General features: G+C 45.3%; 1 protein-coding gene across 1 annotated transcript in view; it reads left to right on the forward strand.

Annotated features, from left to right (window-relative positions):
* Positions 1 to 332: 332 nt before the first annotated feature.
* Positions 333 to 15,498, forward strand: part of galnt17 (polypeptide N-acetylgalactosaminyltransferase 17) — a gene marked incomplete at its 3' end in the record, with an annotated part of 30,274 nt that continues 15,108 nt past the window's right edge. Inside the window, exons 1-4 of the mRNA XM_083637342.1 lie at positions 333 to 591; positions 3,338 to 3,521; positions 8,978 to 9,144; positions 14,716 to 14,890. Coding sequence (XP_083493468.1) covers positions 345 to 591; positions 3,338 to 3,521; positions 8,978 to 9,144; positions 14,716 to 14,890 — 773 coding nt within the window. The 5' untranslated portion in view covers positions 333 to 344. The remainder of the gene's footprint in view (positions 592 to 3,337; positions 3,522 to 8,977; positions 9,145 to 14,715; positions 14,891 to 15,498) is intronic.

A 15,498-nucleotide genomic window follows, 5' to 3' on the forward strand; every position in this document is an offset into this window, starting at 1 on the left:
CATAGCCTAAAATTAATTGCCAACATATATATATATTTTTTGATTAATCGTTTAGACAAATTTTGAGGGGGGGAGAAACAAACAAAAACAATAACAAAATTATCCTATTCCAGCTTCTTAAATGTGAATAGTCTATTTTCTTGTTTGGTTGTGGACTTTTGGACAAAATAAGACATTTGAGGATGTCATCTTGGGCTTTGAGGAAAAAGTGATGAACATTTTTCACAATTTTGTGAGCTTTTATAGGCCAAACGACCGATCGATTAGTTGAGAAAATTATCGACAGATTACTCGATAATGAAAATAATCGTTAGTTGCAGCCCTACCGGACACCGACGAGTTTAATGGCTTTTGTGTTCAGAAGATGGAGGGTCTTACTGGTGCTGAACGTGCTTGCAGTTGCGGGGTTCATGACTTTCTGGGCCAAGTGCAACACACGCAGCGTCCCAGCCCTCGGTGTGGAGGCTCCGGCTGACGGGAAGGGCCCCCCCGGCAACGGGACGGCGCTGCAGGGCCCCGGCAGCATCAGCCATGAGGTGCTGCTGAAGAGGCTGGGCTCCCTAGAGGACGTGGTCTACCGACAGCTGAACGGTAAAAACACCAGCTGAGCATGTCAACCAAGGAACCTGTAAAGAAGAAGTCAGCTCTGTGTCACTTTTAGTGTTCTTTATTGGTTCCTTGTGGGGCCCCTGGTATTAATTAGCTAGTAGCCTACAGGGGCCCTACAAGGAACCTTCGCAAAAGATCTTGAGACATTTTAAGAAATTCTTAAAAAGGCTCCTGTGCAATTCCATAGTCCGCCATAGTCTCCTCTTGTCTTGTATAGCCTACTGGGTTTGTTACAACTAGGAACTTCTCAGACAGGGGCCACATTAAGACCAAAACTATTTTTCACTAAAAAACAGTTCAATGGGCCACTTTCCAGTGACTGAACCCAAAGAGGAAACTGGAGCACACGATTAACTGGAAAATGATTTAATAGGTGCAAAGACTAACGTTTCAACCATAGAGTCAGCATGATGTCACCCATTGGTTTTTGGACTGCTGTTTTGAAGCCTAGTGTGGCCGTCACCATCTTGGGGTTCTTGTGCAGCTCGTGCAAGACGGCACAAGGGGTTTCCAGGAGCCGCAGCTCCGCCTGCTATTGGTCCGTGATCGGCAAGCTGCGCGATAACTGGACAGGCGCCCTGTCAATCACGCCAAAACATAGTATTTTCTATTGTCTATTTTACTCTCAACGGTGAGTATAAAGTTATATAAAAAATCCCCCCCAGTACAGTTGAAAGTTGAAACTAGCTATATACCAAAACGGTGTTTTGAACCAGGGTGTAAAGATGGTTAATCCTGTTGTAAAGACTAGCTTTTTAACATGGGGTGAACAGGGAACGACTCCGTTTTGGAGCCAGCCTCAAGTGGCCATTCGAGGAACTAAAGCTTTTAGTATCACTTCCACGGTGTCAAACTCCAAGCTTGCCGCCTGGTTTCAATGCACACAACGTCAATGTGTGTGTGTGTGTGTGTCTGTTGGGTGCGGCCCCCTTGCTCGAATCACGCCCATTTTCAAATTCGACCTTCATTTTTTACGTCAACTATACACCCGGAAAGTTTTGTGACTGCATATTGCACAGTTTTGACGCTATCAGGCTAAAAAATCTCTCAATCAACAGACAGACATAAACACACACACACACACACACACACACACACACACACACACACACACACACACACACACACACACACACACACACACACTCACAAGGTGAAAGCAATACCAGCTGATGCTGTCATGGCTGGTAATAATAAGCATGTTTGAATAACAGTAACACTCTCTGTCTTCTAGCTACAGCAATACAATCGTTGTTTTGAACATTTAGATCCACTTGGGTCAGTAAAAATTGGTCAGCTAATGCAAACCGACTTCTGCTGTAAACCAGCTTGCTAGCTAGCGAAGATGCACATAAACGATTAGCTAAAGTGTGTTTAAATGAATGAATTTAGATGCTTACCTTCTCACTGCAACGAATTTGACACAAGTGAAGGTTATCTCTAAAAAAATAACTTGTATATTATAATATTAAGAAGGTTTTTTTAATCTAGAAATAATGTGATACTTGATTGATCCCCATAGACACTCTTGCTTCTCCAGGCGGGTCAGAGGTCAGTGTCATATACACCCAGAAGGTGGGAGGGATTCGGTGCCTTGCTCAAGGACACTTCAGCAGGGAGGATCCTTGCCAACATGGGGGCTTGAACCCGAACCTCGTTGAAGGATCGTCACTTTAATCACTATAGGTCACCCTGCCGCTCACAGATAACCAATCAAAGTAAGAGGGATGTAATAGCCTATATTTTACCCTTACTTTGAAATGGAAAAAGGACAAATGAAAGGGCGGTGTGAAAGCTTTGCAGCCTCATCGACCGGCTCACAACCTGGAGAGTGAAAGATGATCCCACAGTTTGATGTGAAACACATTCTTTTTTCTGTCAGGTTCACAGGAATATTCCAACCTGAATATTATGGTAAGCAGGCGTGTCAGGTTGGGAACCCCTGGGCTAAGCCTTCTTGACACATCCCTATTTTGACATTGTATCCTCGTACCGGAGGCGCTATCTGTGCCAACACATCAGTGTCACATCTAATCACAAGCTCACCTCTGCTGACAGCCAGTGTTGACGTGATGCCGGAGCCCTGAGAGGGAGATAGGATATCACCTGTGAGTGAGCAAGGTTGGGAGGGCTACTTTAAAAATGTAATCCGATACAATTACTAATCCAAGTATCACAATATTAAAGTAATGTAACTGAATACTTTCCATTACTTTTGGATTATTTTTGAACAAATGTGATGTGCATTTGCATGCATGTGACTACTGGTGCATGCTGCAGAAGGACATAAAAAAAAGAAAACAGCTCTTTCAGACCTTATGTTCTGGTTACAGCAGGCTTTCAGCCAATCTATATAGTGTCGCCTGTTTCTCATAAATAATAATACCAAGTGAAAAATAACACAATGTCAGCTGGTGCAACTGGCTGCTATTATTTCACCTGGTTGGACCAGAGTGGTGTTGTGTGAGGAAAATGTTGTAATGTGTGCGCATCATTCTTTATTTTAAAATTGTAATCCTGCTAGTAATCCCAATTTATACTAAATGCAACTATATAATATTGATTACCGGTACATCTTTTTTCTGTTACCGGTTTTTTGTTAATCTTATTACGTAATCCCGTTACATGTAATCAGTTACTCCCCAAACCTGCCTGTGAGCCTCAGTTTCAGAATGAAGAGTGACTCAGCCAGGCTAAGGGATACTCTTCTCTCGTTTGCCCCGCCCAGGTCTGTCCAAATCTCTGGGCCTCATCGAGGGCTTTGGGGGTCGGGGTAAAGGCGGTCTCCCTGCCACCCTGTCCCCGGCCGAGGAGAGCGAAGCTAAATACCTGAGGGAGAAGTACGGCTATAACGCCTACCTCAGCGACAAAATCTCTCTGGATCGGACCATTCCAGACCACCGTCCCAGCAAGTGAGTACACAGGCTTTGTTTAGCCAAAGTAGAAAAAATAAAAGGATTTGACAAACTGGTTATGTATTTGAATTTCACTTTTGTAGTTATGAACTCCAGAGCTTAACACAGATTGTCTATGCAACAGAACAAAACATAGAACATCCATGTTTTATATCCTATGATAAGAATGCAAAGTGTCTGTGTGTGTGTGAGTGAGTGAGTGAGTGAGTGAGTGAGTGAGTGAGTGAGTGAGTGAGTGAGCAAAATTGTGTTCGGCTACAGCCATGCCATTGTACGTGCGATCATGATGAATGTTTCGGGAAGTGTAAAGAGCACCCCTGCAGGTGACCTAACAGAGAAGCATTTTTGAATGAGGTAATCAGGGCCGACTTAATGGGCAGAAATGGCTAATTAGTGGCCAAAATGAGTCAGCACAAGTTCAGCACCACGGAGAGCTCCATTCCTTAGCTACTGAGTAGCACTGAGTGCTCACCTGAGTGGAGGAGCACACCTGGGTGGAGTTGGAATCAGCCAGGAAAGTGGACTATGAAAACCCTCTGGGGAGAGAGAGGAGAGGCTGCATGCCAACTCTGTGAACGAGGCCTGACTAAATGGCCAGGGGACGGGTATTCGGCTAGTATTTAGAAGCACTAATGAAACATTTGGCTTCACAACTCTTTTCTTGGTATCAGCCACTTATATTGCAGTGTGCTGTGCTTTGCGGTGTTTGTAGTGCACTTCACCTGTCCCCTTTAATGTCTCTCTGTCTATGTTCCTCTCTCTCTCACTCTCTGCCTCTTACCTCTTACTCTGTTGTTGTATTTGTGATGAAGTTGCACTATCTGAGGGGCTATCGATATGCATGCATGCATGAGCAAACACACACAGGCAGTGCTTGTATCGGCAGGTGTAAACTCGCGGTGCTGTGAGTGATTTTGCATGTCATCATATCTGTTCGCCCCTGTGCGTCTTTGGGTGTGTGTGAATCCCAAACCCATCCGCTCCCAGATAGCTTTGCGTAGTATCTGTATGCGCAGTGCAGCTTTTCTATATAAATGCTCCTCTACAGAGTCTCTATCTCTGCCCCCTCCCATCCCCTGCTGCTGGCCCCTATTTGAAAGACGATGATGAGAAAGCCCTCAGCCCATCTCCACCACCAGCTGCGAGGCTCGTGTGTGTGTGTGTGTGTGTGTGTGTGTGTGTGTGTGTGTGTGTGTGTGTGTGTGTGTGTGTGTGTGTGTGTGCATGTGTTGGGGGGGGGGGATCCAACTCTCATTTGTCACTCGGGGGGGTTTATGTTGCCGAGATCAAAGTGGTGTGTGAGGCATGTTGGGGTGCGATATCTTCAGGCTTAGCAGTATGCGAGCCGGAGTCTGAGAAGTCTTCTATCTTGGATGAAGCTCTCTTTCTGTTGTGGAGCCGGAGGTTGCATCAAGTCGAGAGGGAGAGAGAGAGAGAGAGAGAGAGAGCTGGAAAGGAACAAAGATCAAATGTCAACCCCCCATTAGCCATGTTAGAAGAAGCATTGTCCTTTTTTGGGATGCGTGTCGGAGTGCTCCGTCCCGGCGGCCAAAGGGAAGAGGCTACCTGGTTGATCCTGCCAGTAGCATACTGTTACTGTATGCTTGTCTCAAAGATGAAGTCATGCAAGTCTAAGTACACACAGTGAAACTGCAAATGGCTCATTAAATCAGTTATGCTTCCTTTGATCGCTCTAACGGTTTGAGCCCAGATTTTACTTTGGTCTTTGCTGCTTTATTAAAATAGCCTAACAGAAGATGTTTCAACGATTGTGTCTCGTCATCAGTTTGAGCCAGGTGTGCTTTTCATCTAGCCTGTAAAGCTTCATAGGCTCCATTAAAAAAAACTGCTACACATGAAATATGACATTTTAGGAGAAAGGACACATCTTTTGTGTGGGGTGTAACGGAAAAGTCATAGGGAAGTAAAGTAAAGTATTAATATTACTTTTGAAAAGAGTAAATAAATGAGTAATAAAAAAATTGGTAACAAGCCCAACATAATTGATAATTAATCATTATTTAAGCATTTACTGTAGTTGTTCTCATATTGGCGAACAATATATTCTGTACTTTTTCTGTCTAAAGATAGTTATACACAGTCAATGACGTCTGTTTTATGCTTTATTAAAGATCAAATAAAGAGGCTTTGTCAGATGGCCAGAATTGAAGTTCTTTGTTACATGCATGACGATGTTGTCTATATCAGTTGTTTCCAAAGTCTGAGACTGTGAGCCTCCCCTCAGACAAAGCTTGGAAATACCTTCACTCTAATACAGTGTAGTTTCACCAACATCACCTCACACATCAATGGTATCCTGCTGGTTATACTACAGCACTTAGTTTGGAAATTATATAATAGGCTATATTTTTGTTATCTTTTCAGTATTGCACTTTTTAGAATGGTCCCTAAAGTCTCACAGCCAGCTGCGAAACTGTATTTGTCCAGATATTTGTCCAACTCAGAGGATGGTTGTTTTAGTGAAAATTAGGTTGTAGCTTGTTGTCTGCGTTCCTGCGGTAGGAAAGAGGCTTTGTTTGTGCTTTAACAATGTTTTGTTTATGAGTTATTGATCTGGGAAGTCAGAATCTATCAATATATTTCTAACTTTACTCAACTCAGTCAGAACCTGCCAATATATTTCTAACTTTACTGAACTCAGTCAGAACTTTCCACAATTAGTCATGCTGGCTCGCGGGAGCAGTCACTTGCATTTCTCCTTCTCCTTGTTCATTCATTCATAAAGAAGTGAAGCCCGTTACTGTCCCGACCAAGTGTGTAAACGGCAGCAGTCATGGGCAGCCAATGCATTGAAGACAAACAAGTTGTCACTCGGTGGGAAACAGCTGAATAGAGCAATTCGATCTCAATCGAATCTCAATGGACACTGGAGACACATTAATACCAGGTGTAAATGTAATGAGAGCTTGTCTATGTTCCCTCAGCCCTATGTTCCCATAGATCAGTACTTAGTGCAATATTTATTTTCCCGGGATGGCGAAGGCATGGCCCGCCCTACTCTGATCGGCTTACCCTGATATTTTACCCCAACCTTAACCAATTATCACTCCCCATGCCTAACCTTAACCAATCATCACTCCTCATGCCTAAACCTAACCAATCATCACTCCCCATGCCTAAACCCAATCAATCACTCCCCGTGCCTAAATCTAACCCAATCAGAGGTAGGATGCCTGCGTCATCCTGGGAAAATAAATTTCACGTACCCAACCCTAACCCTGATGCTGAGGGGTCATAGGGCTGAGGAAACATAGGGCCTACTTTGGATAGGAGAAATTCATGAGGGAACGTAGGGTTGAGGGAACATATAGGGTTGAGGGAACATATAGGGCTGAGGGAGCATATAGGGCTGAGGGAACATAGGGTTGAGGGAACATATAGGGCTGAGGGAGCATATAGGGCTGAGGGAACATAGGGCTGAGGGAACATAGGGCTGAGGGAACATAGGGCTGAGGGAACATAAGGCTGAGGGAACATAGGGCTGAGGGAACATAGGGCTGAGGGGACATAAGGCAGAGGGAACATAAGGCTGAGGAAACATAGGCCTGAGGGAACATAAGGCAGAGGGAACATAGGGCTGAGGGAACATAGGGCTGAGGGAACATAAGGCTGAGGAAACATAGGCCTGAGGGAACATAAGGCAGAGGGAACATAGGGCTGAGGGAACATAGGGCTGAGGGAACATAAGGCTGAGGAAACATAGGCCTGAGGGAACATAGGGCTGAGGGAACATAGGGCTGAGGGGACATAAGGCAGAGGGAACATAAGGCTGAGGAAACATAGGCCTGAGGGAACATAAGGCAGAGGGAACATAGGGCTGAGGGAACATAGGGCTGAGGGAACATAGGGCTGAGGGAACATAAGGCTGAGGAAACATAGGCCTGAGGGAACATAAGGCAGAGGGAACATAGGGCTGAGGGAACATAGGGCTGAGGGAACATAGGGCTGAGGGAACATAAGGCAGAGGGAACATAGGGCTGAGGGAACATAGGGATGAGGGAACATAGGGCTTAGGGAACATAGGGCTGAGGGAACATAAGGCTGAGGAAACATAGGGCTGAGGGAACATAGGGCTGAGGGAACATAGGGCTTAGGGAACATAGGGCTGAGGGAACATAGGGCTGAGGGAACATAGGGCTGAGGGAACATAGGGCTTAGGGAACATAGGGCTGAGGGAACATAGGGCTGAGGGGACATAAGGCAGAGGGAACATAAGGCTGAGGAAACATAGGGCTGAGGGGACATAAGGCAGAGGGAACATAGGGCTGAGGGAACATAGGGATGAGGGAACATAGGGCAGAGGGAACATAGGGCTGAGGGAACATAGGGCTTAGGGAACATAGGGCTGAGGGAACATAGGGCAGAGGGAACATAGGGCTGAGGGAACATAGGGCTGAGGGAACATAGGGCTTAGGGAACATAGGGCTGAGGGAACATAGGGCAGTTAATGTGGTCAAGCACTATCCGATTACAATCCACTCACCCAAGACGCATTTTAATGCCAGGTGTAAAGGGAGTCAGTGTGACTGCTTGCGCAGGTGTGACAATAAATAGCCCACAGTGCAACTTGTCTCCTCTCGAGTCTCTTATTTCAGAAATGTCACCACAGTAGTACTAGCAGTTGTAGTAGTAGTATTAGTAGTAATAGTAGTGTTAGATAGAAGATTATTAACTTCAAATAACATATTTTATTCAGTTGAAATGTCTTTATCGAATGTGAAAACATATATTTTTAATACACAAATTTACTTTCATCACGTTTGTGAATCTATGTGATAAATTTGTTCTTCTTGTAAAACGAGCATTTGCAGCCTCATAGGTTTCTTCTGATTAATATGAATCAAGTAAAGTAGCCTGAACAGGTCAAATGAAAATCATCATTTGGTGGCAAAGGTCACCATTCATCATTCTTTTTGGGGGCTCATGAGTCAAGAAGGTTGAGAAGTATTGCAACATCTCACCAACACTCATGAAAACATTTGGCTTTATGATGACATTTCAGGTCATTATCAGTTTATTCCCCCATGGGAAATAAGATGACACAACGGATACAACAAAGAAAGGAGATAAGGAAAGGAAGCCACTGAAACTAAACTCACAGCCAAAGCCTGGCTGTGCCTCTTTCCCCTTCATTAGAGCTGGAGCCAATTTCAACAAAGGCGGTGGTAAAAATAGGCCTTCTATCTGCAGTAGACAGACTGTGAATAGACCAATTAAAAAACAACAACAACTTGTGATTATAGTTCAACAGGAAGAGGCACGCAGGAGGCGGCTTGGTGTTTCACAGTAATGATTGCAGGACGAGTGGAGCGTGCAAAGCCCAGGACGCAGACTTCACAGCAACCCGGAAGAAGAACCTCACACAAAAGGCTTTTATTTGCCTTTCAAATAGGAGTGTCATGCTGTGTGTGTGTGTATCTCTGTCTTTGCAGATGCAGGAAGGTCAGCTACCCAAGAGACCTCCCCCAGATCTCTCTCATCTTCATCTTCGTCAACGAGGCTCTGTCGGTGATCCTCCGCTCGGTCCACTCGGCTGTCAATCACACACCGGCTCACCTGCTCAAGGAGATCATCCTGGTGGACGACAACAGCGATGACGGTCAGTAGGACTTAAGACTTCAAGAAAGTGAGTGTCGTTTCCTGTGTCTAAAGTCCGATATTTCACTGTTGAGGCTGTCTAGGAGAGTTAAGAGACATGGGAGGATCTCTGGAGGCCGCTCCGTTTGTTCCATACCCATGGAAGTCCTGGTATACACAAGCCACTAATGTGGTGGGAGGGGGGGTTGAGGGCACCAAACCAAAGGTCTGCTCATCACTCTAAATTGATCATCATCTTAAATGAAGGGTCTATTCTTTAAAGTGTTGCAATTTGTCATCCAAGCACATTCCTACTATATTTTACCATAATTCTATCTTCAATTTATGCCATCAAATGCCTTATAAGTGTCATCTTTTTCACAGCACTGACATTACTGACATTGATTTGTCAATATATCATCTCGATAGTAGGCTTTAAATAAAAATATTGCCCAGTCAGCGTTGCACACTGCTGATAGTGATGGATATGATTTTACTGAACCTGCAGTGAAAGCTGCCTCACTCTGCCATAAACTCCATGGCTCTCTGGCTCGAGCGTCAACGTCAACGTTCATCGAGTTTACACAGTGCAGAAATAAACTCAAATAACAATTCAACAAGAATAGGAGTATGCAACAGCTGAGTTTCTTGGTGGAAAAGATGTTTTTCCCGTTTTTCCAAGTGGATTTGAATTTGACTAGATCCTACGCTGATTGGCTGAAGGACTGGATTTGGCGACGCTGATTGGCTGAAGAGTATTAAGTATTGGCCTTCAAAACCCATATTCGTTGCATACACACACGCACGTGTGCACACACACACACACACACACACACACACACACACACACACACACACACACACACACACACATACACACACACACAACCAGTTCAGGCTGCCCCTGCCATCCTGCATTTTGGAAATGTGCATATGTGGTCGCAGCTATTGGGAATTTTCGCTTTGTTTAAAAGAAAAATCGAGACAACAGATTATTTTTGTCTGTTATTTGTGTCCGCCAACAAAAACAGTTCCCTCACGGTTGCACTAACGCTACCAAGAGGAGGGAGATGCAGACCAAGACCAAGCAACAGGTAAACTGTTTCCCGACTGCAAGCTAGCTAAGCTAGCTACTTTTAGGTTTGCACAGTTCATTACTGTAAGGTCAAATGTATCCAAATCGCTGTCGCTGTGCGCACAGAAAAATGCTGCACGCAGCCTAGTTTACGATAGAACAGCTGTGAAGCGGAGGGATATAATGAAGCGTCCCGTGATGTTATACTGAATATCATCACACATGGAATGCCTCTTGTCCAATCAAATTGCTCGACCGGAACTGTTGTATAAAAACAGATAACGCACACCAACACATTGACAACACTCTATCTTTGTTGCATTGAAATCATTCACGGACATGCTGGAAGGCGGCTCTCTGAAGTGTCGAGTCAGGGGACGGCGGCAGCAGATGCATAATTGTCCAGTGTTATTGAGGCGCGGCGTTCGGCAGGGTGACTGATGGTGTCGGCTTCTGTGGGGCAGACAGGCAGATAGAGGCGGAGCTTCTGCGGGGCAGACAGGCAGATAGAGGCGGAGCACCACAATAGGATGTCACAGGAAGAGATGTCCCTGTCTTATTTATTGGGCAGCGCTGCCAAGCCGGGCTTTGTGAGATGAAGGGACAGGGAGAAATGGAAGGGGATGAAACTAGGCAGAGTGAAATAGAGAGCGGGGGAGAGATGTATAGAGCGGAGGGGAGAGGACTGCAAAGAGAAACGAGGGAAGAGGGGCTGAAACTAAGGAGAGAGAGAGAGAGAGGGGGGGGGGAGGGAGAGGAAGAGGCGTAGTGTGGGGAGGGGAAAGTGGGTTGAAGGGAGAGTTAAGGCAGGAGGGTGGAAAATAGGTAGAGTGAAAGCAGAGGCAGAGAGAGCAAGCCGCAGGGCTATTAGAGAAAGTGGCAGACGAAGAGAGTGAGGAAGCGAGAGAGAGAGAGAGAGGGGGGGCAGTGAGAGACAGAGAGAGGGGCCTGAAGAAAAATTGGGTCGGACAGAGGGAAGGAGAGAGAGAGAGAGAGAGAGAGAGAGAGAGAGAGAGACTGTAGTGCAACAGATATGGAAAGGAGGGAAGGAGAAATGCAATAGAATAGAAAGCAGAGAGATGCAATGAGGAAATGCGAAGAGAGAGACCGAGAGAGCGAGTGTTCTAAAAGAGTCTTGGCGTGGGCTACTATTTGTTATAGAATCCTGGCTCCATAAATGTCTAGGCATTGCTACTATGGTTGCCACTCGGCCTAGACTACAATGAGCTCTACGTCAGCACCTAGTGCAACATTCCAGTCATAAAGGGCATTTCTCTGTGCATGTTCTCCCTGTGCTCCCCTCGGCTTTCTTCCAGATACGAACCCCCCGCTAAAAAAACATGCAAAAAAAACAGTCTATAGGGGTGTAAGGATTAACTCACAATTCTTCAAGGTCTCCCCACTGTCTGATTTGACGTCGCCCTGGACCTTCGGCACGGTAGGCTTGCACAGCTCCGTGGCTCGGCTTGGGTTGGACCTATTCAGGCATTGTGGTGTTCATTTGCAGTTCAGAAGGTGTCTGAGAATCCCATTTCACAGACGTGGTAATGGTGTGTTGCAGGTCTGCTATCTTGTGATGGAAATCCAGCATTGTCAATGATTCTCATAATCTCTCAGGTAGCTCTCAGCTAACGTGAGCCACCATTAGTTTGATAGCATCCACTAACGATGCCATCAGCTGCGCTACTCTCCGGTGCACATGTCTTCTCAGTATCTCAGTGCCAAGAGGCCAGTCGCCTCTTGGCTGGCGACAGGTACACGTGCGTTCCAAACAATCCCAGGTGTCTTATCATCCAGCTGACTGTTCTGTAGGTCATGCTGTAGCAGCCATGTCATCTTCTCTCTCTAATGCGTCTCAATTGAAACGCCAAACTTCACCCCAGATGTGGTTGTCAGCCTCATCCTAACCAATATAAATCTAGATAAAGCAAAATCCTAATAAATACTGAAAATAAATGGGAAAAGACGATATTCTAAATATTAAGGAAGTTCTCTCAGACTGACGTCATGATTATGATCTCCTGCCTGAATGTGATATCATAACAGAGAGACTGAGAGAGAGAGGGGGAGATTGAGAGAGATAAATATATAGACGGAGAGACAGAAAGAGAGAGACAGGTAGAGAGAGAGAGAGAGAAATATAGACAGAGAGAGGCAGAGAGAGAGAGAGAGAGAGAGAGAGAGAGAGAGAGAGAGAGAGAGAGAGAGAGAGAAACGCATCTTACTATCTGAATAATGTGCCCGGTCAATGGTGCCTGAGGGAGAGAGTGTGTAATAATGCAATGGAAAGGAGAAAATGCAATACGAGGAAAAGCAAAGAGATGCAATGAGGAAATGGAGAAAGAGAGAGAGAGGCAGAAAAAAGTGGCTGAGTATAGCGAGAAATGCAAGGAGAGAGATGGAGAGAGTGAAAGGAGGGAAAGACAGAGCACCCTCCAACTGCCCCCCCCCCCCCCCCCCCCCCCCCCCCCACACACACACACACACACACACAATCTCCCGCCTGGCACTGCTGGATGGCTGAGAGCCTGCTATCTATCACAGAGGGGAAGAGATTGCAGAGGCAGAGAGGGCAATGCATGCAAACAAATGTCACACTCAATGTCTGCAGACCCGCCTGGCTCTTTTTGGCGTCGCATTGTGGTGTGTGAACGCAGCTCAGATAGTGTCACATATAAGCCCAGGAAGTGTGTGTGAATGGGATGTGTGTGTGTGTGGGGGGGGGAGAGAGGAGACAGAGAGCATGATGTGTGTGTGTGGAGGGGGGGGGAGACAGAGAGCATGATGTGTGTGTGTGGAGGGGGGGGGGGGGGGGACAGAGAGCATGATGTGTGTGTGTGGAGGGGGGGGGGGACAGAGAGCATGATGTGTGTGTGTGGAGGGGGGGGGGGGAGACAGAGAGCATGATGTGTGTGTGTGTGGAGGGGGGGGGGGAGACAGAGAGCATGATGTGTGTGTGTGGAGGGGGGGGAGACAGAGAGCATGATGTGTGTGTGTGGAGGGGGGGGGGGAGGAGACAGATGTGTGTGTGTGTGTGGAGGGGGGAGGAGAGGAGACAGAGAGCATGAGAAATGTTTGCAATATCAATATCATGACATGAGACTAGATATTGTCTTAGACTTTGGATATCATAAAAGTGTTGTCTTTTCCTGGTTTTAAAGGCTGCATTACAGTGAAGTGATATGATTTTCTGAACTTACCAGATTATTTTAGCTGTTCTATTATTTGCTTTTACCCACTTAGTCATTATATCCACATGACCAGAATCAGAATTATTTTATTCGCCAATGTATGTTTTCACATACTAGGAAATTGTCTTGGTGTGATTAGTGCTCATGTAACATTGATAAGAACAAATATACTAGATATAGACAAAATAAGATATTACTGATGATTATTTACCAAAAATCTCATTGTGTACATATTTTGTGAAAGCACCAATATTCTCGCAATATCGATATCAAGGTATTTGGTCAAAAATATTGTGATAGATTTTGTCCATATCTGCCAGGCCTATCACGAGAGTGTATGGGAGATGGGGAAAGAGAGGGAAAACACAGAGCATGAGAATAGTGTTTAGGAAGCCACAGATTCCCGTCGGCGTTGTTTGTTCGTCTGTTGGAATGCAATGCAGTGAGCCGAGACAGAGAGAGATTTATGTCACATCTTTCTGTGTGTGTGTGTGTGTGTGTGTGTGTGTGTGTGTGTGTGTGTGTGTGTGTGTCTGTGTGTGTCTGTGTGTGTGTGTGTTTCTTTCTTTGTGTTTCTGTCTTTATTTGAACAAAAACAGATCAACGTGTGTGTTTTTTGGTGGGGGGCTTTTTGTTTGTCTGTCTGCAGGTGAATAGGCAGCGGGGATAGGAATAATGTGATTTATTGTGTGATCTCACTACCATAGGCAGCAGGGGGTTCCACGGAGCACAATTGCTCAACTTCTTGAGCAGGCGAGCATGTGAAGCATGCGAGGCACGCTAGAACAACGGGACAACGGATGGAAATTAGCCTCGTGCTAAATCCGGCAATTTTTACACTCTTATTATGTTCCAGGTGACTGTATCTGCTTCATGGTTTTTGTGTTCATTGATTTTGCACTGTCCCGTCCAAATAAACAAATAAATAAATAAAATAAATAGGCGCGCAATATTTCTAGTTTTATTGAACTCTGTGGAGAATGGATATTTTCTGTAGGGATATGGTCTGTATGAGATGGTTGAAATCAATAATAATGGATAAGCATAGACTTTTTTTCCAATATCAATATATATAATATATATATATATATGGCCCACATATGCAAAATCAAGGTGATCAAATTAATTAATTAAATCGTAATGTTAGGGTGTGATGTCAAACAAAATAGAAATGTACAAATAGTCAATGCCCAATTTTTCCAATAAAAATGTGTTATCAGTTTGGACAGTAGATTCACTGTATCACGACAACATGATTCCACTGAAAGATGAGAAACGATAATATTGAGCCTATGTATGTTTGTTATCTCTGTCTCATTTGCCCCAGAGCAACTGAAAGGGCCGCTGGAGGAGTATGTGAACAAGCGCTACCCCGGCCTGGTGAAGATAGTCAGGAACCAGAAGAGAGAGGGACTAATCAGAGCCAGAATCGAGGGCTGGAAGGTGGCCAGCGCTGAGGTGACGGGCTTCTTCGACGCCCACGTGGAGTTCACACCGTCCTGGTGAGTGAGTTTGCGGAGGTAGAAATGTGTGGAGTGGAATGACTGTTAAGGGAGAGAGGCAGCACAGGACAGAAGTGGCAGGATTTGGATCAGGCTCTGTTCTAAGCCAAAAGAAGAGTTTGATCAAAAAATTATATGCACCATAAAAAATAAATGCTAACTTAAACTTGACACACAAAATGATGTCTGGCATGAGAATAATCCTAACCTTAAAAATAGTTCTGAGTCATCTAGTAGTATATAAATAGTTATCTTTTTTATGGATAGAATCATGTAAGGAAGTCATCCACCACACCCACCTGGGTGATGCACGGCAGCCGGTTAGCTCCTGAACATTCACCACACATCAGCTATCTCAACAGTTATCAGACTACAGGACTGAAAGAGCCAATTAGGTAACGAGGAACGATTAGGTGGCCACGATGGAGAGAACACTGGTGTGGTAATTTACCCAGGGCATCGGGGTTATACCCCTACTCTTGCTAAGAGTGCCGATGGGGTCGTTATTGACCACAGAGAGTCAACACCTCAGTTTAACATCTCATCGGAAGGACGGTGCTCACTCGCAGGACAGAGCCCATGTCTCTGCCCTGGGGCATTGGGGATAT

Source organism: Poromitra crassiceps (genome assembly GCF_964638095.1).
Source record: "Poromitra crassiceps genome assembly, chromosome: 5".
Taxonomy (NCBI): domain Eukaryota; kingdom Metazoa; phylum Chordata; class Actinopteri; order Beryciformes; family Melamphaidae; genus Poromitra; species Poromitra crassiceps.